Source organism: Zeus faber (assembly GCF_960531495.2).
Source record: "Zeus faber genome assembly, chromosome: 2".
NCBI classification, from domain to species: Eukaryota; Metazoa; Chordata; class Actinopteri; order Zeiformes; family Zeidae; genus Zeus; species Zeus faber.
Window position 1 is genome coordinate 15983032 of NC_137189.1, and position 27766 is coordinate 16010797.

At 43.7% G+C, this 27766-nt stretch overlaps 2 protein-coding genes across 2 annotated transcripts in view; one reads left to right on the forward strand and one right to left on the reverse strand.

Moving 5' to 3' along the window:
• Positions 1-10857, forward strand: part of mettl24 (methyltransferase like 24) — a gene marked incomplete at its 5' end in the record, with an annotated part of 29679 nt that extends 18822 nt beyond the window's left edge. The window contains 3 exons of the mRNA XM_080023078.1: positions 2773-2909; positions 6435-6660; positions 10401-10857. Coding sequence (XP_079879204.1) covers positions 2773-2909; positions 6435-6660; positions 10401-10718 — 681 coding nt within the window. The 3' untranslated portion in view covers positions 10719-10857. The remainder of the gene's footprint in view (positions 1-2772; positions 2910-6434; positions 6661-10400) is intronic.
• A 942-nt stretch (positions 10858-11799) lies between these two features.
• cdc40 (cell division cycle 40 homolog) overlaps positions 11800-27766 on the reverse strand; it is a gene marked incomplete at its 5' end in the record, with an annotated part of 34613 nt that continues 18646 nt past the window's right edge. The window contains 5 exons of the mRNA XM_080021594.1: positions 11800-12459; positions 13227-13371; positions 17182-17258; positions 26089-26222; positions 26853-26968. Of these exons, the coding sequence (XP_079877720.1) occupies positions 12282-12459; positions 13227-13371; positions 17182-17258; positions 26089-26222; positions 26853-26968 (650 nt within the window). The 3' untranslated portion in view covers positions 11800-12281. The remainder of the gene's footprint in view (positions 12460-13226; positions 13372-17181; positions 17259-26088; positions 26223-26852; positions 26969-27766) is intronic.

A 27766-nucleotide genomic window follows, 5' to 3' on the forward strand; every position in this document is an offset into this window, starting at 1 on the left:
TCCACTCCACTGTTACTGCAGACATTAAGTTCGTAGGAAGAATGAGTTTGTGTGTTTATATGCGTGTGTTGGAGTAAATTAAAAAAGGAACTTGGGAGAGAACTATAAATGGAGCGGCATCACGGGGTGCTGTGTGGTTTGCTTGAGTGCTGTTACAATGTATTATGTAATAATGTTGTAATAACTGTGTTATAACTTGCAAGAATTATGCAATGCCTATAACTTAATGCAGTTGTTATATTGCAGGGGTTACATATTTTTATGCTGCATACATAATAATTCCATAATAATGCAGTAATAACACACCACTGGCTGTCTTCAATTACATTAAGTGTCTGAGCCTTCCAGTGTAATGTTTTTAAGCAGTAGCAAAGTGTGACCGAAGAATACAGCAGTTTTTGGTTGTTATTGTATTGTAAAATGCGGCAAGTTATGACAAAATGTGGGTGTTTCATTTTGGCAAATTATTACAAAGTTTGGGTGTTCCATTTCGGCAAGTTATTACACATTTTGTACAAAGTTATTACACAATGAAAAGAACAGTGCTTAAACAAGCGCAGCACACCATGCACTTACAGTACACCACAACAACACACCAAATAAACATACAAACATGCAAAATGTGCACGATAATGGTCAAATATATTATATATATATATATAGAGCCTGTATTACATTTGGAGTTATTACATAAGTTATTACAACCCATCACATGTGCGTATTGGAGCACAGAGATAAAAATGGCGATTGTGAGACATTTAGTTCTGGAAGCTGAATGGTTGTAAAGAACTTGTGCTTTTCCCTTGTGAAGAAACGCGGCGGTTTTTAAGCGCTTAGGGTTTCCATCAATCAGCCGTTCAATGCCACTAATGAGGCCGACGAGGCAAAGTGGTGAAGCGGTCGAGAAAAGCAGCTTTTGGTTGTAGGCGGTTCATTATAGGTCGATGAAGGCTTTGTGTAAGAGATTAACAATGGCAGCCACACTGGAGGTTTTTGTTCCTTTCAAAAGTCATTTTTTGTCAGCCGCCCACACACACACAGTGCAATTCTTCCAGTGTACCCTTCCAGCCGAGCCACAATGGGCAACATTTATATCTGAATAAGGAAGTACGGCTCCTGAGGCAGTCACAAACCTTTCTGACCCAATGATAACAGCTCTAGATTTGAGGGTTTCATATGGTGAAATGTTCCAAGTAACACAGAACAAAAGATGACATCGGCCTTCAAGGTTATTTTTTAGAAAGGAAAAACATAATACCACTCACAAATATTGGAATTGAGCCGTTTGGAACGTAACGGAGTTTTAAGAGACAGACAGACACACACACACACACACACACACACACACACACACACACACACACACACACACACACACAAACACACACAAACACACACACCAGCCAACACTTGGTATGTGTGCTTCCAAGGCCTTCTATTAGAAGCATCTTCTCTCTCTCTCTCTCTCTCTCTCTCTCTCTCTCTCTCTCTCTCTCTCTTTATCTCTTACACTCACACACACACACACACACGCACACACACACACCCATTTACAGGTTTTTGCCACATTGTGAGGACACCTGACAAAGGACATATCACATTTGGTATAAGACAATAGGGTTTGCCCTATTGTCTTATACCAAATTTTAACTTTAACTGTGGTACTTTACTTCAGTTCTAGATCCATATAAGTAGATCACTACTAGCAGGTACTACTCCAGGGAACATTCTTAAATACCAGGCGGCCTGTGCAACCAAATGGCCATAAGTACCCAGTCTGAAGCCGACTCTAACTGTTAGTCTTTCCTTCCCTGCTTCACGGACTCTTCTTTCCCTTCTTTCCCTCTTGCTCGTTCTCCTGTTTTCATTCTCTATTAACAGTAGATTCTTGGCAGCGGCGGCATATCGGCCCCAGCTGCAGAATGTGATGAGTAGTCTCCATTCTGCATTCCAACACACACCACACACACACACACACACACACAGCATGGGTTAAACAGTAGTCACAAACAGTTCTCTCTATAGATTTCATACAGATTTAACTTGCTGTCGGTCATTGGAAAGCATCGCGTAAATTGGCATTCAGCTGTTGTTGTTTCAGTTTATTGGAAACACTGCGTTGTTTTGTTTTATTCGCTGAGCCCCATGAACTGAACTGCATCCAAAGCAAAGTAGGACTCAAACCGATCCGTTTGAAAAGCCTTTCCACGTGCATGGATGTATGTACATGATTTGCAGGCATGCACAGATTAAACAGCACCAAAGACACATATACACTTCAACATTTAAGAAAATACATGACCTAGGCATCCTGTAATGATAAGTGCAAAACAAGAATAAATTAATTTTCTGCACTAGTAGCAATCTGTACATAGAATACACAGAAAAATAAATGAGAAGTTTTTTTTGTAGGTTGCTTCTATACGTTGTTGCAGATTTGCGACATTGTTGTGGACTATTTTTCTCGGTGGAAGTATAGGTATACTAGTTACAACATCATTCTAAATCAATATTCTGTATCAATGTAATCTTTAGTAAGTAGCCATGTAATAAGAGGAAAAATGTCCAGCCAGCCAGTCATTATCACAACAGAACCCACCACAGGGTGATTGGGTTTTGTATCACTCTGAAGGGGGTTATTGTGCGATAATGACTGGCCGGCTGGACATTATCCTGCATATTACTGTCTCTGACGTTTGCAATAATCTTATGATCCTCTCTGATGCGGATGGAGCGTACAGCACTGAGCCTTCCTTCCTTCACTGTGTCCAGGTGTCCTGCCAGCCCCCGGCCAGTGGGGACAGCCCTATCCATGGTGGGCTCCAGGGAGCGTGGGCCGTCTGCCTGGACCCCAAGTACAGCCTGAGCCCCAGAGTACGCAGCAAGCACTGCAGGGTGTACTCTCTGGGGTGGGTGGGACACACACTGTATATCAGGCAATTGCACCCACACATGTCTATACAGATGATTTATGCTGTATAAACCTTGTCGCATAATCTCCCTTCCCAGAAAAGCCCCCCTTAAAACAATAATTTCACTTTCACCTCATGTCACTCACACCCTGACACACACACGACCCACTCGGCGTGGCACGTCAAAGCTCAAAATCCCACACCGCCATGTGAGTGGCAGGTAATCTGGAATCAAGTCAGCGGGGGCCATCGAGCCTGTTGACTTTCTGGAGATTTTTGGGTCAAATCGCTCCCGGTTCGGCGTTCGTCCAATTCATCTGAGCCACAGAGCGACTTCTTTTCATGGCCTTTGGCTTCGCAGTGATGATGAGGATTTTGTACGGTGAGATGGACGGAGAGAGACAGCGAGAGAGAGAGAGAGAGAGAGAGAGAGAGAGAGAGGGAGGGAGCATTACTTGGACCGCTGAGAGACAGCACAGGTGTACTAGCTGACAGGGGGAGAGAGGGAGAGAGAGAGAGGAGGGGAAAGAAGGGGGGATTGCAGAGAAGAGGTGAAGGAATAACTGCTGTTTTTGGCTCGCTGGCTGGAGAAAAGGTCAGAGGACAACCAAACCGAGGATCTGATTTCCTCCAACTGATGGGAGGTCTTTCTTCATTCTTTCGCTCTCTTTCTCACTCACACACGCACACTGAAGGGAGAGAGAGAGAGAGAGAGAGAACTGCTCAATGCTCGCCACAAACTCCGGGATAAGACAGATGATACTCTCCTGGCCGTGTCCCCTCTCTGACCTAGATTCCTCAGTCTCACACACATACACACACACACACACACACACACACACACACACACCCCTCCTTGTCATGCTGCAGAATCTACACCAGGTATGCCAAACATCTTATCTTTAGGGGCAGCCCCGCCCAGCGTTTCGCCACACCAGCTCTCAACTGCACAGCACTGGCTTTAATTAAAATGTCAAAATGCATTAGCTCCAGGTATTTTTGTTGTGCTGTGTCTGTGCGCACGTGCACGTTGTTTAACGAGCCGCACGCGGCCCTGCCCGGGCAGGGGCTTGCATCTGCTCCCTGATTGGTCCATCGTTAGGGGCAGGAGCTCGCTGTGCTTTTCCACATGACGGACCCAATGTCCCGCCTCGCCTTCTGCTCTCTCTCTCTCTCTCTCTCTGCTGCTATCTTTACAGGCCTCCTTTTGAGTGTGATTACCAGCGGCTGCTGGTGTGTGCATATCTGCAGGCGCTGGATCTACTTCATTACTGCAGGAATCCAGAGAACAGATGCAGGGAAGGGAGAAAAGCCAGTCATCCTCTCCCTGAATTGAAACCCCTCATTTTCCCATTTCCTCTCTACCAGTATCATTCAAGATTCAAGATTCGAGACATTTGTCACATACATATACATACGTTCATGCATATATGCAGTAAAATGTCTTAGTTTTTTGTAGGTAAACTCTGCTGCATAAACGTCTCTCTCTCTGACTCTGACTTTGAGAAGTCCTCTGTCTTCTATAAGAGGCTCAAGTTGCCCAATTTTAGAGCCGGTTTTCTGGGTCAAAGTGAAACGGGGGAATAGGAGCTTCGCGTACGTCATCCATCCGAGCTGTTGTTCTACAGCGCAGGTCAAGGAGGAAGGGAGGAACATACGGAAAGAGGAGATAGAGCCATAGAGACTGATGAAATTATTTACCCGTCAAAGGGTAACAACATGAAAAAAAGGCAGTGGTGAAGAGAGTCGGGAGAACAAGGGAAGAGTTGAATGAAGGAAAAGAGACTTTTCATCCCAGCCCACCCAGCTGCTGTCACAGACACTCGTGACCCTTGAACGTACTGTTGACACAACTGTTCAATGAGAGGACAAACCAGTTTCTGGCTAACAAAGGGTTTTTAATCAAATGGGTCCCAGAAGGCCCCTTAAGACACCTTAAAACCCGAACCAAACACACACACACACACACACACACACACACAAACACACACAGACACACAGACACACGCACATTTTCGTAACCCCTCGTTTCTTCAGAAGCACTTGCTGTAAGACTGTGTATTGTCTATTGACGCTGCACACATAGTCAATAGTCTTTTCCAATTTTTTGAGGCTTTAAGTACTCAGGAGTCCTTTACACAGTGTTTTATGTCTTATATTTGTTTGATTTATTGTCCTTTAAAGGAACGATTCCCAAGTGGTTAGAGAGTAACTGACAAAGTCTCTCCGTTAAAAATCACTCTGATCACGCTGCAGAGCACTGAGCCGAGGCATCTGACAGTGAAACAGAGGACGGAGGGGGAGGGGTGTGGCCCGGTAAAAGATGTGATTGGGCCAGCCCAGTGTCAGTGTAGAAAATGAACCAATGGGCCTCTGTCCCTGCTTCATGGGCTGGCCTTTGGACAATTTATTATTATAAATTCGAATGAAAAATTATATCGGCCCCGAGGTGCGGATTTAATGGGGGCTGGGTGCACTACGAAAATGCCCAGTATGCCAGATTACCAGTTCACCCCTGGTCTCATGGGACGTCACACTCCAGCTAACAGATCTCTCCTATCCAGCGGAATGACATGGAGTCACCGCAACGTCCCCTTATTACCCTGAACAATCCCCTTAAATCACCATCATCTAAAATGTCCCTGTTCCTCATCCCGGCCCAGAGCGCAGACAGCATCCTCTACATGGGGGCACTCGCGGGAGCATCGGCAGCTCTTGCTGAAATATTTAGCGATGAAAAAAAAGATAAAAAAGAAAAAAAGAGAAACTCTGCATCTCTCTCTTGCTCAACAAGTCATCTCATCATCTTGCCAGCGCACCGAAACACCACGCCGGATGTCTTATCTGTAAGGAATTCACCGCAAAATTAAGTCCCTCTGGTGCAATTATGGAACAGAGGAAAGGCACAAACCAGCCACCAGGGAACAGACAGACACAGTGGAGACGGAAAAAGGGGAACGGAGAGGAAACGATGGAATTAGAGGGGGAGTTCAAATGACAGTGACAGAGAGAGAGAGAGCGAGAGAGAGACGCAAAGTGGTTGAAACGGGGCAATCGGGAAAAGTGTCTGTCTTCCAAAATTTAAATGTAGCTTTACAGAAGAACGGAAGAGCGTAACACGTGTGGAGGAGAGAAAGCTGTACAATGGAAAGAGATGTGAACCACTTTGTTTCTTCATCTTGGAAACATTTCAGCTCAAAGCTTCTTGTCGGGAGGGCCTTTTTCCCCTCCTCCGAGCTCTAAACCTCAAGCCCCTTTTTTTGGAATTATTCAGCGGGCGTTAAAGTTGAGAGTCGAGATCGAGTGAGGATCAAGATTTAAACAAAAACTGCTTGTTTTGAGTCTATTTAATTTGTATGATACACAGTATTATTAAGATCCAACTGTACCTTTACCGATTCCACGAAACCTCCTCCCCTCTTCCAACAGTTGTATTCATCTATCCCTCTATCCATCCCTCGCTTGTCTCCTGTGTGTGTGTGTGTGGGGGTGTGTGTGTGTGTGTGTGGGTGGTGTGTGTAGGCTGGGTGTGGACGACAGGTCCCTGGAGCGCTCTCTGGTCCGGGCGGGGTGTGAGGTCCACTGCTTCGACCCCAGCCTGAAGCAGCCTCACCTGCAGCAGGCCCACATGTGGCTCCACCGCCTCTCCGTGGACTGGAGGGACCCCAACCCCGCCGTCGCGGCCCAGCACCAGCATGCCAGCACCAAGAAGCTGGCCGCCATCCTCAACGACTTCGGACACCGAGAGGTAAAGGAAACGGGGAATGCGACTGACAAAGCGGGCATGGGGTTGCGTCTGAAGGGGAAGCCACATGTAGGAAGAAGGTCACACTGTGGTCAGCCAGGGTTTTGTTTTACATGTAAGTCATTGATAACTGTAATTGTCAGATAGAAGAACATCCCATCTTCATTAACTGGTTTGCGTTTGGACCCCTCTCCAAGTTTGGATTGTAGTTCACCAATGCTGGTTGCCGTTTCTCCTACTGCACAGCCGGCAAAACATTCCACATGTCAAAGGCAAGGGCTCCACAGTGGTTTTGAAATTCACCCCTATAAGTTTGATAGTTTGTGATTCCTGGTTTTATAGTTAGAGGTCTACGACCAAAGAGCAGCCTCCAGCAATGGAACTGCAAAGGACATGGTCTGCATATTCCAACATCTAATTGTCAACATAAGACACGTTGAAAAACATTTTATTCATCTTGCTGTGGGTCCGCCACCATTACAAAGCCCTGTGGCAAAGGATATGGGAATGCTTTGCTGTCCCACTTGTCAACTTCAGGATTCCAGATGGAGCAATCATTTGCTTGCTGAAGGAAATCGCAGCAGCATCACCCTCCACCTCCCAACAAACCGTACCTCATCATTCAATCATTTATTCTTCCGTTGCGTCTTGTCTCTTGGCTCTGGCGCACAAAACTCTGCTATGCACGATAGCTGTCTTTCTTTTAAAACTTGTTATGCTAGGGTGTAACTCCATCAAGGCCCGCAGGGACAGTGTTCAGTCTCATGAGATAGGGAGCCACGAGCAAGACAGATTACACACACGCACACACACCATCTGTAGATGTACAGTATGCCTACGCATGCTAATAAGAACATAATAAATGCATTGAAGCAAGTTGAATGATCAAGGACGCATGAGCTAAATGCACCATGAACATAATATTTTATGAAAGGTAGCTTGGCTTAAACCTTAGGCTATGTTAGCAGTTAGCTTTAGCAAGACACGCTACCAGGTAAAAGGGGGATGTACTTTTATCGGCTCCAAAGTAGCCAATTAAAGAAGGATCAAGCTCAAATGAGAGGAATTACACACTAACACCCTAATAAATTAAAGTGTTCAGTCATAGACGATTAATCCCAAGGTGGGATTCATCCACCCTCATTTATAACGACTGTTCATTTGCGACTTACAGCCCATTTCTTTTTTATGGTTGAATTGGTCAATTAATATTTTCTTCAAGATCAATATGTTGAATTAGTTGAATTGGAGCCGTCCATTGGAGCGGCAGATTTCTACAAGCTACTCATATTGACGCTGTTGTCTTGTGGCGCTGTTGTCTTGAAGTGTCGGCTCCACTTCTGGAGCTAAATGCAAAGCATGTTGGCACATACAAAATCAGATAAATATTGATATGAATATTTGGGACGCAAGTGAAAATTATAAAAGAAATATGTATATGAGCGAATGAGTGCGTGCTAAAATGCACACACTGATCATTGCACGTGTTACAGGCAAATTCCTTATCCCATATATCTTTTCATCAAGACTCTGTAAACAGGATAAAGGAGCGAGAAACTGACAAAAGCTATGATAAGGTCAATATATGCACTTGCTTTGTGTTAATTATCGACAAATGGACCGGTAGACAATTCATTCACGGAGCTCTGAGAGGGAAAACCACTGGTCGCCATGGGGACAAGCCTCCATAGCCGGCAACCATCAATGAATTAGTCTTTACTATTAGACACTGATTAACATAAATACATTTGCAGAATGAGAGCAAAAACACACATCTGTTCGATAATACGTCAATAATGCCGATTGTTCGCGGGTAACCAATACAGAGTAGTGGAAATGCCAGGAACCACCAAACCACCGCTGGTCCCTCAGAAGTTTAATTAAATGTGTTTCATTACCGTCGGCCTCAGGAGGAGCGTTCCACTTGTCACCTCACCTTCAGTCTCTAATTAAAGCTCACAGAGTTCTCAATCTGGAGTCGGATGGACGCGAACGGCCTGGTGTGGAACATGAAATACCAAATCTTGAAGAACAAAGTATTAAAAGCCAGACTTAACTGCATTTTAGCCTAATGGATGAGACACCCTTATAAAGCGGTTTTCAATTTTCTTAAAACAGAAAACGTGCTTGTTTACAAAAGGGCTCTAAAAGATTTGCTTTGAGACGGCTTTGTAGCGGGTGTCACCAGAAGGTGGGTGGTTGGCTCCTGAGATTTTACAAAGGAGAAAACCCTCCAGAATTACTTCTCGGTGTCAAAGGAGAACTAGACCATGCACTGGGAAGCTCCAGGGTGTAAACGTGTTAAATGAAAAGGAACAGAACTTGCACATTTTCTTTGCTTGAGTAAAAGAGAACGGAAGCTCGTCTCCTGAGCACTTCCGGACATCGTCCTTGTGACAGCGTCGACGTAACAGGTGAAAGGCAAATCACTGCTTCTAAATCCACGTTCTCCTCCACCCCGCCGCACCACCGCCTTCCCTTACTGTGTTGCTTGGGGACTGATTTGCATGGCAGACCACGTGCAGCAGTGTGGCGACAGCCTGCCCGTCAAAGTACATGCAACACACGGACGTTGTTCACAGTGGACAGGGACTGTCAAGATCGCCGCTCCACTGAAGGGAGGTGATATGCTGGTGGCACTGGATCAAAGATTATTGAAACAGAAAAGGCAATTTATGTCAAGTCCAACAAAGGAAGGAGTTGACAAGTGCCGTACAGAATGAAGCAAGATCTAGTCAGGCTACTTGAGCCACATAAACATCTTGTGAGTAACAACCGACATACTGCAACAGCTACTCAGGCTCTCACAAGAGGGCACTCTGAAAGAGATTTGCAGGAACACGGGAATTGTGTCTGTGGGGAGGAAGTGCACATATCCCCTCTTAATGATGGCACATCGGTTTCCATTAGGTGTCTGTCCAATTAGGCTCCATAGCTCTGCTTGGGGGAGCATGTACACGGCCTGTGGGGAGGGATGGAACAAGGCGGGGGGGGACATCCTTCGGATTCGTTCTTTGGGGATGCCAGTTTCATAAGTGTGGTGTTAGTGTGGCACCACACAGGATTTCTGTCACTCAAGACGGGAAATACTGTTTTACAGCCTTTTTAATATGAGGGATGACACTTTCTTTTAAAAAAGATAGTTCGTCATGATGCTGTTTTTCTTTTGGCATGATTTAGTTTTTAACATTTTCTAATGTTAACAAGAACATAAATTATTCATAGTAGAATATGGCTATGAAACTAGTAACATTCTTTAGAGTAATGACACAAAATCTTCTGTTCAGACACTGTTCGTGACTAAACATTTTCAGCTGCCATTCTCTATGGTCCATCACCATTTACCTGACTGCTTGAGGTTATGCTAAATTATGAATTCCCCAACTTAATGTTAACCCATAACATAAAAAAGGATTGTTTTTGATGAGTCTTTTAAATAAGTGGATGCTTCAACACAGTCCAACTGACTTAAATGGACATACAGAAGGATGTTTGTTGAACACTGGCCATGCATTTTGGCTCAAAGGAGCCTGACACCGGGGTGGTTTTCACATTGATTTTGTAAGGATTTTCTCTCGCTACAACACAACATGCTTTGCCAGTTTTGTCTGTTACTCCAAACTTTAAAATCTCACTATAGAGATCTTTTTTATCTTTTAATAGCTTCTACGTTTGATAATTTGTTACTTCAGGGATCTTCATATTGATATTACATTGCTGACCACCTTTATGTCTATCCCTAGGTGGACGTCCTAAAGGCTGACATGGAAAGTGCAGAGTGGAAGATTCTGGAGAACCTGGTTCTAGAAGGGGTTCTGGACTCAGTGGGTCAGCTGCTCCTGGAGCTCCACCTCCATTGGGCCGGCTTTGAGGTCGGTGGTGACGACCCATCCGTGGTGCGCTACTGGTTCAGCCTGCTAAAGGAGTTGGAACGTGCCAACTTCCGCCTATTCCACTCGCATAATGACCCAAGCAAGCCTCACCTCTTCCTGCATAAGAACATCCTCAACGCCAGTAGCACATATAACCTGGGCTGGGTGAACACACGGTGGAAGCCCTGAGGGGCACCATGAAATGAAGTGAGGTTACCCAGCAGGATAAGGGGACCAAGGGTCCTTTAAATTAAGTGGAACATGAAGGTTCCACCAAAAACACAGGTGTTAGCCTGGGCTTGAATGGGTCCGTTCACTTTTCCGACAGACCTCCCCTATGGTGTCGACATCAAAGTAAAGCTGAAATCGCCCATCCTCCCCTCCCCCCTCTTCCTTCCTCAACCTCTAATGACCAGCCATGTCAAGTAAGGTAAGTGCCCCCAGAGAGTCTCTGCTGATCACTTCATAAAGTGACCGTCTCAGCAGGTCAGTCTTCCAGTCATCCCTTTCAGTCACTGGTCCCTTATCTGGAAACGAACCGCCGGCTTGTTGGAAGATGACACTGCCTGGAACTAAGACAAGATGAGATGAGACTTCTTGTCTTTAAGAGAAAAGGACGACACGCTAATAGAGGGAACAGCCATAAAGGTCATCGCCAAATGAGAGACCTTGCCGACAGAGAATTGACTGGTCTCGAGAAGGCCAAAACACATGTTTACCGTGAACATGGAAAGTCCTATTGTAGGGAAGAGAGCCACGCATTCACTGATACAAGTTTTCAACAGAGAAAAGGCTGTAGCAAGATTATGGACTAGTAGACACTAGACACCTTAATGGTGTCAAGCGTGATTTGTTGTCATCTTGCCCTGTGCACCTAAGAAATTTAGGGGGGGGGGGATAGAAAAGGTTGATGTGCTGCTGTGAAGAGCGAGAGTGAAAATGAGAGACTTCTGTTATTGTTTTGCATATTATATTTTCTGGTTTTAGAATAGAACATTTCACTCTAGATGTTCAAAGCACATGACTGACACTCCTGTGTTCGTTTTTTCCCCACCACCGTACTTCCTGTGAACTCCAGCCAGTCTTAAGCAAAAATCTCCACCACTCGAGAACTCAGGCAACAAAACTCATTAGCAAACACTGTGTCGGGCTGACAACCTTCGAATTAATCCCCATTAAAAACTGTTCTTACAATTATGTGAATATTTTCATGTAGTCGAGATGGAGAGGAAATAAAGACACGCCAGTAATGTTGCTTCTGCAAGGGTTTTTTCTTCAGATTTAATGATGTAGAGTTAATGGGAAATCTGACCTTTCATGGCATACATTTGAGCTATAAAAAGAAAAGAGAAAAAATACACAAAATGTTTATTTCCATAAGGAATCCCTATATACTGAGCAATGGAGAACATCTTCCCCATGGATTAAAAAGAACTATGCCGCTCACCGAAGTGACAGTTTAAAAGAAAATCATATTTACGTATAAAATATGGAATTACCCCATCAAAACCAATTGTGGAAGGAAAAAAATCAACAAAAGACAATACATTAAAATCAAGGGTTTGACTTTTATGAGATGCCTGAACACAAACTCTCATGACAGAATAGAAAAATACACTGCTTCAATCAGACTGGATGCCAGTCATGTTGCGTTACCCCTGCTATAAATCATTAAATCCAGTGGACAGGTGCCTGTATCTCCTCAACACAGAGGCCACTTCTTCTCCGCAGACGCTGTAGGGTTTGATTGTTCTAGTCCCAGAGTTTGATCTGGCCGTCCCAGCCACAGGTGATGACCTTGGAGGTCTCGTGCGGGTGCCACAAGGCACTGATGCAAACCTTGTCGTGGGCTTTGATGCGGTGATACAGCTTGGTGGTCTTCCAGTCCCAGATATTCAACTTCCCATCTGCATCCCCAGACACCACGTAGCTGCGGGCGATAAAAAACAAAACAAAACAAAACAGGGTTAGGATGTTTTTTGCTTTTTAAAATAAGAAAATAAATACTTGTTCCCACCCCAGCTGCTGAGGTGTTTTCCTCGGGCTGTGGTGTTGCAAAATGGTTACCAAGACAAAAATAGATTCACTGTTGAAAAGAGGTGGGTGGAAGGAGAATGGGGGGGAGGAGGGGGAGATGCTAATTGGAATAATTGCGTCCTAAATTTGGGGTGGCAGTCTGGCCTACTTGGCTTCCCAAAATGAGCGCATGCATATATACGTACTGTATGTTTAGAACAAACGGTTCTTAAACACTCTACCACAACTGGACCTAATTTGGCAGGATGGAATGACGGATAGGGTTATCATAAATAACTGTTAATAAATGTTTTCTGCCACCTCCAGAAGTTTCTTGGTGGACTTGGCAGATAAAGTGATTCTTTTTCTGTCTTTGGATGTGCTCTGAAGACTTGCCACTTTAAAATGTGCCACTTTTCCGGCGCATTAAATTAATAGCAAGTCTGTGCTTCACACTATTTTGATCTGACAGTTATCAATGTTGTCTTGTGCTATGTCTTGTCGTTATTTCTTATTCCGCTGTTTGAGCTCCATGAGGAATTTTAGTTTTTGTGTATCGTTACGAAAATCAATTCATTTTATCCTTGCTGTAACCTGACATCTACCTGACTACCTTGACCATTTTTTCTAATGTTTTTTTTTTCTTGAGGATCCTGACGCTTTCTGAGATTGAAGCCCTACCTCATGTCTGGAGAGAAGTCCACTTGGCAGGCATAGCCGGCCACCATGTGGCCCTTGAAGATCTTTTTCTTGTTCAGTCGGAAACGGTTCTGGGCGCCAAAGATCAGAATCTGGTTGTCCATGGACTGGCACGCAAGCCATTTACCTACAATGCAAGAGAAAAGTCTGAAATTAGATGGATGAATGAGGAAACAAAACACATTGAATGTAGGGTTGAGTATTCCTTTAATTTAACCCCAGTGCCACGGCATCAAACTGTTAAAACAAACAATCATTTGGATTTGCTTTTGTCTGTAGCAGTTAAACCATCAAAAGAGAAGAAAAAAGGCTTGTCAGCATGTGCAGTTAGCAGGTTGTATAACTGAACAGCAACAGCTAGCATTTAAAAAAGGTGCTTTTGATCTGAAACCTTGCTCTGTACAGCTGGTGTTACAGTTACAACTTTTTGAGATTTTGTGTGGCCCCGAGTTCTCAAGCTTCTCAGCAATATTTTAGGAACCACTTAAAAAGTGAACTCATGGTTAACAATGGCCATCACTCAGAGTAGGAGACAGGTAGTTGGTTATCAAGCCTCCTACACGTGAGGGGTACGACCGCTTCTTCATAAATGAATGGCAACACAATGTTTCACCTGTTAATTTAAAATGTGATGCCTTGATGTACTTTCTCATCTGAAAAAGCACAATAACTTTACATTAAAACAGGACTAAATATCCAATATCATTCCAAGAAACATTGGTCAGTTAGGTCTAATTCTATTGATGGTGATTGACTTTTAAGTTCACTATTCAGTATGGGGAAACAGCATTTTGTCAAATACACCAGAAGGAAACCATCCAGGAATATTTACACAGAGGAGCAGCTAGTCACATCACTAAGTCTTGTCTAGCGTTTAAACTCAAATTCAACTAAAGAAACTCCATGCATGTAGTCGGCTCAGAACAGCAGTGGAATACATGAATAAACAACCGCACATCAGACACACACACAAGCCCAAAGGGCATTTACACTTCTCTCTCTAGCCATTCATTGGAAAAGACAGAGGCAATTTGGAGAAAATGGGGGCAGGGGGGGTTGATCATTCATTGCTCACTCGAAATCTACTCAGTGAAGCATTTCAGCCCTTGACAACACTCCAGCTTCAAAGTTGTCGTGTGGTGATTGAGCCAGCGCTTTAGCGCCAGAGCATTTTACGAGTCGCTACACTTGAAAAGGAACATGATGGAGATAATAATGCAGTCAAGAGTGTGTGCATCTTTATACCAAAGTGATCGTGTGTGTGTGTCTATTAATTTTTTTAATTTGTTTTTGCTGAAAACACTGCTCAGATTATGCATTCTAACGTACCTCTATGCCACATAATTCCAAAACGGGCTCTTTTTTGTGGGAGGAGCTAGGCTTGGACGATCGTGAAAAATTCCAGTTGCTGGGGGGCAATGATTTGGGGGGTCATAGAGCGCAATGAAATGTATATGTGCGCAATATAAAATGTATTACAGTGGTACTTTGACTTACGAGTTTAATTCGTTCCGTGACAGAGCTCGTAATTCAATCTGCTCGTATAGCAAATCAATTTTCCCCATTGAAATTAATTTAAATGCCATTAATCCGTTCCAGCCCCCAAAAAACACCCACATTTTTTTTGTTACGTGTTTTTAAATAAGAAAAATGTATTTATAATTAACAAATATTGTATAAAAACATAATAAAACACAATAAAAGAGAATGTGTAGATCATTTTTTCCTTCTCGCAGATGATACCCTCCGTCACGCTATCTCCAGCGAGTTGCTTCTCCGTCAACCACACCAACAGCAGATTCTCCATCCTTTCATGGACAGCGGTTCCGCAGCTTAGACATTATTTTAACGCCCTTGGCTGGTGTAATACCCTTTATCGTCTCCTTCTGCTTCAGTATGGTACATATCGTAGAAGTACTACGCTCGCACTGCCTCGCCAATTCCATCACACGCACACCCTGCTCATGTTTTTCTATTATTTTGCGCTTAAGTCAATGGACATCATCCGCTTCTTCTTCTCAGCACTTACTTATTTAAACGTACTTAAAAATTGGCAAAATAACTGCACAAAAAGCACAAAACACAAAAGCGATGCTTCCACACTCAGGTAACCACGTGAAGTGAAGGAGTGAGACGCGGGATGCTGGCCGCATTCGCTCGCCACGCCGACCAGCGGCGGCACCTGAAGGTTGCTCCTCATAACTCAAATTTTTTCTCGCAAATCAATACAAAAAAAAAACTACGGCACGACGGCTCGTAACTCAGAAAACTTGTATGTTAGTGCACTCGTAACTCAAGGTACCACTGTATTTACAAGTAAAGTATTTACACAAAAACATCCAGTTTTTACTCAATTTAGTCCAATTGCAAAGGAAAGCAAAGTCCCTTAACTCAGTTGTGTTTAAAAATGTTGTTTCATACATGTGGGAAACAAACAAAATTAATAGATCTAAAATAAAAAGACGGGACGGGAGCCGGCGGGCACCGCTGTCTGGAACCACAACAAAAACCTCTTTCCCTCTACCACTGGGGTTAAAGCACAAGTTCTAGATGCTGTGAGCCAATGGCGTTTGAGCATGGCTTTCAGGTTTTGCTGTATTTACTCAGTAACTTTCATTGATTTCACCTCATCAGTCCACCAAAATCTGTTTCTGAACAAATTTGAGGCGAGAAATAAGCAATGCAATCGCTGAATCTTCACTCGTTAGATTAGAGTTTGTTCTGACTTTGGTTGCCGTGCTTCAAGCTTGTGGGAGACACGGACAAGACAACGAGACCCGGCACTGGGAGTCTCGGATGCGGGGATTTTTTGTTTCATGTGAACGTTGGAAAATAAAAAAGAGGTTTTCTTTGGAGAAACGCACTGCGGATCGCGCGTCGCAACCTATAGTCTATGTACCGCCTACTTATTTTATTTATTTGTTTGTTTATATTTTTTTAAAGAAAAGTAACACGGCACAATTATGTTTTAAATACTTACATTTCCATTGTCTGCAGTTTCTTCACAGACAGTTGGTATTAATTCCTTTTTCTTTTAAAATATTTGTTTGTTGAGTTATTCAGATGGGGGGTGGTTCTAATTCTACTGAAGCCCACCGTGACATAGGGGTTGGCTCCAAATGTGAACGGCTTGTTTCAGGATGTTCTCTGAAATAGACCGCTCACAAAGAAACTGACTGGGCTGTCTTATTTTGCAGTTTGTGTGTTAGTAGGCCCACCAGAGACCCCCATGTAGGTACACAAGCACTCTTTAACTTCCAACATCCTCCTTTCCGATCCACAAATTAAGAAAAATAACGCTCTTAAACCACAAATGTCGAAGGCAGTGTGGGTTGTGGGGGTGAACAGAGCTCAGCAATTTCAGCGTCCTGCTCGAGATTTTTGTCTTCGGTTAAGACGGGGCGAGGGCGGGAGAAAGTGAGAGGTTCTGAGCTGCCGGGAGGGTGTAGGCCTTTTAAGGAGCAAGAGGAAAGTGAGCGGTGCCCACTGTGAACTCCTTCATTATTCACACACAGTGAGGAGAAACATTCCATGACAAGACAAATATGTACAGCGTTGGAGCTACAGTGGGGTGTTCTGAGGAAGAGGGAGACGAGAGAAGATGATCAGAGGCAAGAAAATGACCAATGAATTATGATTGGTTCCCCTTAGGCACTTATTTTTTGCATTTTTGGGATTGACTCCCCTGCCTCTTGATGCAAACACACCCCCATCGATGGGAGTCCACTTCCTTCTGCGTTTAAGGATTAACATGGATTAATGCCGCTCACTGTCCTGTGTATTCCTCTCACCGCTTTCCCTCGTGCAATTCCTTCTCATAATTTCGCCATTTTGTTGTTTGCCTCACTGCTTACTTGAGCAGAAATCGGCACAAAGTACACACATGCACACAGACATCCGTGCTTTAATGTGAATGAAAATCCATCTGTCCACTTACCATTTGGAGAGAGCGTAACAGCTGGCATGGAGTGCATACTTGGCTCTGCAATGTACTTAAAATCCACAGGGATGTCCCTAAAAACAAACAAAAACAAAGTTAACATTCCCAGTTTGTTTCAGACGAGTTGAGACATAAGCACCTTTCACACATGCAGTCTTTCCCAGTAATGTTCCGGAACCGTTCCCGCATGGGGTCATGTGTGAATGGGAGCAGGGATCGATATTCCAGGAAATCTGTTCCGGCAATTTCCCATCTCAAGACCTAGTATAATATGCGGGAAAATGCCGGTACGGCTGTGTTACGGCTGTGTTGTAAATGGAAGCAGTAACATTGCCAGAACAAGCATGTAAAGTAGGGATGGCGCTGAATCTGAATACAGTATCAGCATAGTACAAATAGTGGGATTTTAAGAATATTAATTACATACAAATATTTAAAAGATTATTTGTTTTCGGGAAGAAGAAGAAAAAAAAGAACATTCTGAAAAAATGGCGAGTCTCATCCGAACCGTGGAGCTTGGCTGCCAAGACGAGAAACTGAAACACGTCCAGTCTCGACAGAGAATGGTCTTTATATTATCACATTTTATTCTTTTACTTCTTAAAAATGCGACTCAGACCCTAGGTGTGTCTTTTACAGTTAGGGTTGCGCTGCGTTTCCGAAAACCCCAATAGTCAGAAGAATGTCCCATATCACCCGACAAGGTCCGATGACATCATTTTGCATAATAATTATCCATATATTCTTTATTATGCGTAACAAGTTAACAAAATAGGTTAACTATAATTCAAACAAACATTCCAAATAATAACTATAATGAAATGAACCTACTCTGGGACAAATTTATCCTTCTTCATCTGTCCATTGTTCACACTGAATCTTCTATCGTTTGTCAAACATATAGAAGCACAAAGCTAATTATTATGCAGAATGACATCATCGGACGTTCCCGGCTGCAAGGGGACATTTTTTGGAGTATTGGGGTTTCGAAAAAAAAGGGTGTCCAAATAATGGCCGCAGAGCCAGAGAGGGAAAGGGCAGACAGAGAGGGATAGAACGGGCAGAGAGTGTAGGACAAGTTGAACATGAGCACGCTGATCTAATACAATAGGTTAGGGTTATTGCATCTGTGGATGGGGGATCTGCCCCAGCTCTGTCAGCAGAGGAAGAGTCCTTCCGGGAGGGGCGGGGAGAAAGCAAGCGAAACACTGGTCTCTGAGAGCCCGGAGAAAAAAATACATAATAAAAAAAACGGATTCAGATGTATGTTCGTTGCCGACACAGACTGTCCAAACAATCATATCTACACTGGAATGGACTGTCCCTTGCCCCATCTATTCCGGCATCATCATGGCATGTGTCAAAAGCGCAAGACGAAAATGTCCTGGAATTCAACTTCATGTGTGAATGGTGAAAATCACTAGTGGTGCTGGAAATGTTATCCCAGTAATTTACCGGGAACTATGTGTGAAAGGGGCTTAAGGAAGGTGGTGCATGTTGCACGCTTGAAGCCCTGCTATCCCACCGCACAGGAACCAGTCAAGCTGGAGAAGAGGTACCTTTTGGACATTTTTAACGAGAAAAGTGACCATGAGGAATTTCTGGGCTTCGCTGCTAGCTCACCTGCCTTGGAAGCGGCAGAGCGGAGGACATGTGTGTCTTTTGCCAAGGGGGTGGCGCTCTGCGCCTTTAAGGACGCAGTCCCCTACTTCACAAGGAACAGGCCTATGCGGAAGTAGGGGTAGTTGAAATGGTCGGATGGCAAGAGCTGTCGGGGGGACAGACACAGACCCAAGAAGAGCCGTCTGGACGGTCCGCTGCTCATCTTCCAATCACTGGCAGCACGTTTCAGTCTGCTGGAATAGTCCATCATCCCTCCGTCACCAGCCACCCGATTCCCCACATCAATCACCCGGGCCATCAACTCCCAGGGCCAAACACTGGGAGTTTATTGAATGTGGCTATGTTGTGTGTCTCTCACTTTGCTTGTTTGCGTATGTTAAATTTTGTGGCACCGCTAGTTAAGGTGCTGGTTGCAATATCAGGTCCTTTGTAGGGTTTTGCCGGCGGTCCTTATGCATTATAAATTGTCAGACCAAGACTCTGACTGGGACCACGGCGTAACCACCAGCGACCGCTACAAAATACATACACACACACCGCAACTCTTCCAAAGCGAATCAGAGCCCGGAGGTACACAAATATGAAACTGTGTTTACTTGCCATGGTATCTTTCCCCATCCGGAAAATAATCCACATTAGCAAAGCAGCTTTATAAATACCTCCACGAAATTACATGACGATGGAGTTCCGGCTGCTGGCATCGCACCCTTGTTCAGTCAACGCTTGGCTTTCCTTTGAAAGATAATTTCTCTGTAAAGCATAGTTTGTCTAAGTGGGATTGTGCCAGGACAATGGCATGGGAGATGATAGAAATAGAAACATGAAAAAGAAAACATGGGACACAGCTAAGCAGAGATTATTGATGTTTAAAACGCCTTTTTGTGAAGGCATGTCCAAAAAAGGATGACTGAATAAAGCTACCACCTTTCACCATGTACTGTACATACAATACATGAGAGCATGGGTTATGTGCATCCGATTGATTGTTGGTGGCTTTTGGGTTTTATGTTGAATGAGTTGATGTAAGAGTTGAAGCTAAAAGCCATTTGGCACAATCTTTCCCTCCCCTCCAATCACACCATCCCTCCCTCCCTAAGTTTCTAAGGACTTTCAGCTGGAGCGGAACTAAGTGCACTGGTGGTTGCACTTTTCCTTCTACACAAAAGCAGAAATGTATGCATGCACACTCATCCGTATGCCGAGAACACACACCAATAAAAGTCATTCAACAGTGCCCCTGGGTTGTCTGAGCCACTCTCTGCAGACAAATCAAGTTATGCCCTGCTAATAAAAAGAAAGCCTTGTCTGTTCTCAACTCCTCCTTGTTTGGAGAAGCTGAAGGGTGAAAGCGGCCTAGAAAGAGTTGAGGAGCTTCAGAGGGGAATGGAAGACAAGGCAAGGCTAAGAAAGAAATAATATAAACGATAGTGTCGCTAATGAACAATATATTTGGATTGGCTTGAATCCAGGTACATTAGAGAAATAAAGTCAGTAATGGCCACCCATCAGCCAGGGCTCATGATGTAAAGGGGATCAAATGGAGATGGAAGGATGGGAGTGTGCCAAGATTTCAAGACAAAGACGTCCACAATTTAATCTCCACAGCCGATCATTTAAACGTAGTGCTTTCAGATTACTGCCAACGTTCTGCCAGGATCAAATGTTTACATCGTTCTTTACTTCAAACGAACAGGTGTGGATTTTAACAGCCCCCTCTCTGTATCTTTTCTCTCTCCGTCATCACACCAGACACTCCAACGTTTCCACAATTTCATCTTGGTAATGAAGAGATAATTCCACTTTCTGGCGCATTGCAGCACATTTTACATCGATGTTAATCCTCCTCTGCCACGTGCGCCCACTGTGCGGGTTTCCCACAAGATAAAACTGTGACTTGAGATGGAGTGAGCAAGAAATGCATGTGTGTGAAAACGTGCATGGTTACAATGTGATCCTTCCACTACGAGCACTTGGAGGCACTCAATTTGCGCTCTAGAGATGTGGGAGCGTGTTCTGGTGAATTTGGCCTGATGGTGATCACACGGGGGGGGGGGGGGGGGGGGGGATAGGAGCCAGGCAGTGTGAGAGAAGGAGACAGTAAAGCCCTCTCTCTGGTTTCGCATACCCACCCTCCGGGGAAAAAAACAAACCCCTGTCCCCTTGCTTGTTCGCTCCCACGATACATTGACAAAACCCAGGGATGGTTCCCCTCTTCCAAGGGTAGACATTGGTTAAAAAAAAATAAAAAAATAAAAAAAGGTAGATGACCAAAAATGCAAAATAATTGTCCTTAGAGGGAGAAACGTTTCAATGTCCTGCATGTTTTTCCCCAAACCAAAATCTCTGATACAGGGTTCATTTTGGCATTACAAAATGAAATGAAAGGACTTTCCAGAACTTTAAGCACTATTTATAATAAATAATATTTACAGACCTGCCAACCTTGGGAAAATATTTTGAGTACCACAATAGTGTAACAGGGAGTCTCCATGGTGTTTAGGTTATTGCAGCGAAATGACACCATCAGTTATCCACACCGTAGCCGTCTTGTAGTAAGGCTCATCACATCGTATGTGAGCTTCTACGGCTAACTATACACAGTATACAAATTCATATCATGAGGATAAACTCCTTGAAATGCATCATCTCGTAAAGTTACCGAACATCTTTATGTTCATGTACATACCAACTACAGATGCACCGATTGCAATATTCTTCAATTTTGGCCGATTTTTAAAAGTCTGACCTCCCGATTCCGATTTTGGCCGATTCATTCAATTGTATGTTCATAACAAAATAGATCATTAAATATCTTTCACATCCTCGTCCGAATGTTCGGGCACTATGAACAACCAGAGCAGACGCTCCGCTGTAGTGACAGCGATGAATAAGCAGTCTGCTTATTGCAATATTTTGGAAAATTGTCAGGCAATAGATAAATAATTGATCGAATCTTCTTTGTTTACCTTGAACTACCTCCAGCCGACATTTTCTTTCTTTTGCTTTCTTTTGCTCGCAATTACATTGGTAAAAGGTTTGAGTATCGGAGTATTTTTACGGGTATGAGTAAATTTGACTTGCGCAGAATCGGATATATATGACATTGATTAGCCGGTGAAAACCGGCCAATTCCCATCACCGACTGACCGATCAGTACGTCTCACATTTTGTATGTTAACATTCCGGTCACATTTTTGTAATTTATTATAACTCCCCCACTACCGCCACTCAGTGGATGTTGAGTGAGTGAGAGGAGAGGAACGGGTTACAGAGCAACAAACACGGTTGTAGCATCTGGTCCAATCCGAGGGATTTAAATACCGAATAAATGTAAGGTATTGTATTGTGTGTGTGTGTGTGTGTGTGTGTGTGTGTGTGTGTGTGTGTGTGTGTGTGTGTGTGTGTGCGTGCATACATACACTCTTTTTTGTTGTAGTCTCATCTGGCATTTCTTACTTGCGAATTTTGACCGAGAATTGCGTGGTTGGTACACAAAATGCATGCAGATTGGCAGGTCTGTATTTATATATTAAATGTGAATTTTATCAATTAAAATATATTATCTTGTCTCATTTTCTAATATTTATATTAGTATATCTATTATATATCCATCATACATATAAATACTAAGGATGCAATGGTACACGGTATGTTATTGAACAGTTTGGTACGCCCCCTACGGTTCATCATGCATACGTAAACCGCGGTATAACGTATCAAGGTAGTCCACTGGATGCGTTGGCACATCATATGGGTGCAGGGTGGCGTGCAGTAAGTGGTGCTTCCTAATGAATCCACTCTTGCAGCTCCACTGACCATGCCAGCCACGCGGAGCCGTGCAGCATTTCTCTATTTTCGCAAGGTCTATTTTTTTTTATGACCACGCGAGCCTTTTCCATAGAAACACGAGATAAAACAAAGATATGTTTTTGTAAGGAGTGCTAACAATCAGGGTGTCCAGTCGTAAATTAACCCCCTGGGATGGCCGTGTCCCTCTTTATTACGGACTTCTCTTCAGCCACTCACTCTCTCGCGTTTCCACTCGCACTAGTGTTGCGTCGTTCACGAACGATCTGATTCTTTTGAATGGCTCCTTTGCATGAACGAGTCTCGCCGAGCCGTTATTTTTTTCTTGTCAAGTTTTACAGTTTTATGTTGTGGTTTTTGTTAACGTTATCGTCTCATGGCACCGGCAAATGTTTCCCCCTCTATGTAGAGATCCTATGCTCCTCCCTCACCGGGAGGTGCCCTGGCTGGAAGAGCTCACCAAAGTGAAGGCACACACCCACTGGTCAGACTGAGGATTTATTTCATTAAGTTATTTTACTGTTAATATTTATGTGTTAAAAATACTGTATATACCTGTACATATACCTCTACAGAAAAATAACTAACAATAGTACTGGTTTTATTTTGTATTGCGAAAATATTATTTGCTGAAGTTCAAACAGCATCAGAATGGGAAAGAAAGGGGAATGACTTTGAATGTGCCATGGTTGTTGGTGCCAGACGGGCTGGTCTGAGTATTTCAGAAACTGCTGACCTACTGGGATTTTCACGCACAACCATCTCTAGGGTTTACAGAGAACGGTCCGAAAAAGAGAAAATATCCAGTGAGCGGAAGTTGTGTGGACAAAAATGCCTTGTTAATGTCAGAGGTCAGAGGAGAATGGGCAGACTGGTTCGAGATGACAGAAAGGTAACATACAGGTAGGTAAAAGTAACTCAAATAACTCCTCGTTACAACCAAGGTATGCAGAATACCATCTCTGAACGCACAACACGTCGAACCTTGAAGCAGATGGGCTACAGCAGCAGAAGACCACACTGGGTGCCACTCCTATCAGCTAAGAACAGGAAACCGGCTCACCAAAAATGGACAATAGAAGATTGGAAAAACGTTGCCTGGTCTGATGAGTCTCGATTTCAGTTGCGACATTCAGATGGTAGGGTCAGAATTTGGCGTAAACAACATGAAAGCATCGATCCATCCTGCCTTGTATCAACGGTTCCGGCTGGTAGTGGTGGTGGTGGTGTTATGTTGTGGGGGATATTTTCTTGGCACACTTTGGGCCCCTTAGTACCAATTAAGCATGGTTTACGCGCCACAGCATACCTGAGTATTGTTGCTGATCATGTCCATCCCTTTATGAGCACACCTTCTGATGGCTACTTCCAGCAGGATAATGCACCATGTCACAAAGCTCAAATCATCTCAAACTGGTTTTGTGACCATGACAATGAGTTCACTGTACTCCAATGACCTCCACAGTCACCAGATCTCAATCCAATAGAGCACCTTTGGGATGTGGTGGAACAGGAGATTCGCATCATGGATGTGCAGCCGACAAATCTGCAGCAACTGCGTGATGCTTTCATGTCAATATGGACCAAAATTTCTGAGGAATGTTTCCAACACCTTGTCGAATCTATGCCAGGAAAAATTGAGGCAGTTCTGAAGGCAAAAGGGGGTCCGGTGAGTGGCAGGTGAGAGTGTGTGTGTGTGTGTGTGTGTGTATATATACACACACACACACACACACACACACACACACACACACACACACACACACACACACACACACACACACACACACACACACACACACACACACACACACACACACACTCTCTCAAATAAATATTTGAATTATCTACACTATCCTGGACACCGCCCCTCCAATCAGATATCTAGTAGTGTTATTTGTGGCAGACTAATATAAAAACATAATAAAAATGAAAAAAAATTCAATATAAAGATATCGAAACTGTCGCGTTACCGTGGCCCCAAAACCGTAATACACACCGAACCGTGAGCCCACTATATGGTTGTATGCCTAATCTATACTGTATATCTATTATATATATATATAACAAATCCAGTATTGTATATTACAGTACTTAAATAAATTAAATAAACTTACATTTCTGCAGACAAAATTTAAGCACCTCAAGGACCCTCTGCAGATAATATAGAGAATAAATACGCTGGGCAGACAAAACCCCACCCCCAAAAAAAACGAAATTAAATTCTCCTCTAATGGTGCTCTTGCAAGAATGCTCAGGATGCCTCCCTTCACAGCGGGACTTTATTTATCATCTATGAGCAGCAAAAACTAGCGTTTGTTTATCGCCATGGGAACCCCTGGCTAATTTGCAAGCAGGTCTTGGTGATCTCTATGCTGATTGGCCGCTTGGCACAGAGACGGCGTCAGGGAGTCCAACCGTGATTTATAAACATAATTACAATAAAAACAAAGAAAAACTGTCAGCATACCAAAAAGCGGAAAATATTAAATGCGTGTTTGGAGGAGTAAAGGAGGGAGTTTGAACAGGAAGAAGCTGTTCTGAACTTTATCTGACCTGTGAGACATACTCAGTCAGCCTGCCGCATCCACCCGCTTCCAGTAATTTAATTTGTGGGAGCATAGTGGAATTCTTATCACTTATTCAAATTATTTCTTGGCAAGAGTGCAGGGCTTGCAGGGGTTATAGCGGGAACATTGTCAATGCAAACTGTTTGCCTCCATCTCTCCTCCATGCGAGAAGGGCATGTAGAGTAGGAAGCCACAGAGAAGGAAGCTGTGACTCAAACCAGATTAGTGGCAGAGAAGCTGGTGGAAGTCGATTACAGAGGCGAGGATGGGTGAGGGCGTTTGTCAAAGTGGAGCATCGACCTGTCTTGTTGGAGGTGCTGTTGAATATCCCAGACAGAAAAACCAAAGCAAGGCTTCGTGGGAAATAAAATCGGGAAAATAGCCTCTTTGTTTGTTTGTGGGTCAAACGTTTGCCATTAGTCTTGGCGTCTCATTTGTTAATAAGCACAGACAAAGAGAGAGGCCCTTCGAGGTTGAGCTGCAAAGTGGCGTCAGCCCCATAGTAAAGCCTTCGGTTGTCGGAGACGTCAAATGATCACACAATGGTGTTTCGGCGCTTCCCATAATTCCTTTTGAAAGCATCCATTTTGGCCTGGGCGCGCACGCCGTTTCCTCACAGCCGCGCCTATGCAGCTTGGAAGCTGCCAGATCTAATCACTCATCTACTGCTGGCTAGTGGCTACTGAGCAACTCCACTGGAGCAGGGAGCGAGAGGCGTGTCTTGCTCATAGGCACCTCAACCAGAAGTGGTTAAAAATAAGGGGAGGAATTATAAAACACAAATCCAGACCAGAGCGCAGTTTACTTTAATGAATGTCTTATCCGTTCCCTACACCTGGAAAAAAATTTAAAAAGTAAATAAAATTTGGAAAAATAATGGGTTTGATATTTTGAATTGACTCACCACTCCCACACTCGAAGACTCTTGTCGTCTGATGTGCTGACAAAGCGACGGTTCTCGTCTACGAAGGTGATCGTGTTCACGGCCCCCAGGTGCCGATCGTACTCCTGAACCACCTCGCCAGTCCTGACGTCCCACTGTGAGAAACACAATGAAAGATGGTTTCAATAAGGATAGATAAGAGTGATGCTCCTCTACAGCATCCGTTTCTCCTGTGTACAAAGTACAGATTATTAGCATAAAACATTAACCCAACCCTTCAGCTTGTTCGGCATTGAGTAGTGAAGGTCTCAGAAGACGCTATTGAATGATGTCCTTGCAGTGAAACTAATCAGCTTTTGGAAAGAAACTTAATGCATTAAAAGCACAAAACAGTTGGACAGACTGATCAAACTACAAAGAACTCTGTGACTTGAAAGTAGAGCTCTCATAATTATTACATAATCGCCTGATCATAATTTGTCAAATCCTCAAAATTCCACAATCAATGAGTTGTTAATCACAATGATTTGATGGCAATTAATCGTCAACTAAAATGTCATGATCATGACAGCCTGACAATACTTCCAGTTGCAACACTTCAGAGCAAGGCCCACAACGCATTTGTGGCAATGACACAGTTTCCTGAGAACACAAGTGAATGTCAGAGGAGGATTGTGGAATGTAAAAATAAATAGTTAATGCACAGTTCAATCATTCCATGTCTCACTAGCACAAGAGCCAAACAAACATATGTCTTCAAAATCTCTCTCTCTTGAAAGCTTTACCTGCACAATCTTCTTATCGGACATGCCAGCCACGAAGAGGTTCTGTTTGTCCTCGTCTGGGTTGAACTTCACACAGTATGGCACCTTCCTGTTGGTGAAGCGGGAGATGCACTGGCCTGTGAAGCAGAGCAAATTGAAAAGTCTAAGACTTCCAGAATAATCTGCAGCCTTTGAGAAAAGTTTCAAACAGAGTTGTTTTAACTTCAGGGACAAACTTGAGTTGAAATGCAGCAAATCCTGCAGCGAGCCAAAGCTTGGCTGTGTAGCAGTAATGGTTATACGTTTATCCAGTCGTGGTGGTACACCGACGTGGAAATAAAATGGTCACCCGTATGGTTGAAATCGAAATTGCTGTCAAGCGAGTGTTTAAGTGATAGCTTTTTAAACTCAGCAAACTGTTCTGGAACATTAAGCGGAACAGATGTGGGATTAATACCAAAACTACCCTCAAGCTAGATTGTCCAAAAGGATTAAAGGAGAGAGAAAAAAAAAAAGAAGAAGTAGTTACCCCAAGCGAGGCATCCAGCAATGACAACTTTTCTACAGCTAAAGACCAAACTTATTGTCCACAATTCCCTATACAGTAGAAGAGCTTTTCCCACAAGGAGCTCCTGCCTGCAGTTATGGATGGATTTACACTCTCCTCTGCCCTCTGCTGGAGTGGCTGGTCCAATGAAGGGTCGGGTGAGAAACAAGATGGACACCCATTCGGGAAAAACAGAAAGTGCCTGTATGGGTCTCCAAGACTGGAGAACACAGGTCTAATCACACAAACACAAGCACATCTGTATATGGAAATTGCACGGGGGGGGGGGGGGGTGCACTTATTCAGGTATGCATCCTTCTGCTGAAGACACTGCACCAAACAGGGCAAGAAATCAAAACAACAAGCAACAATTTCTGCAGTCTGTTAT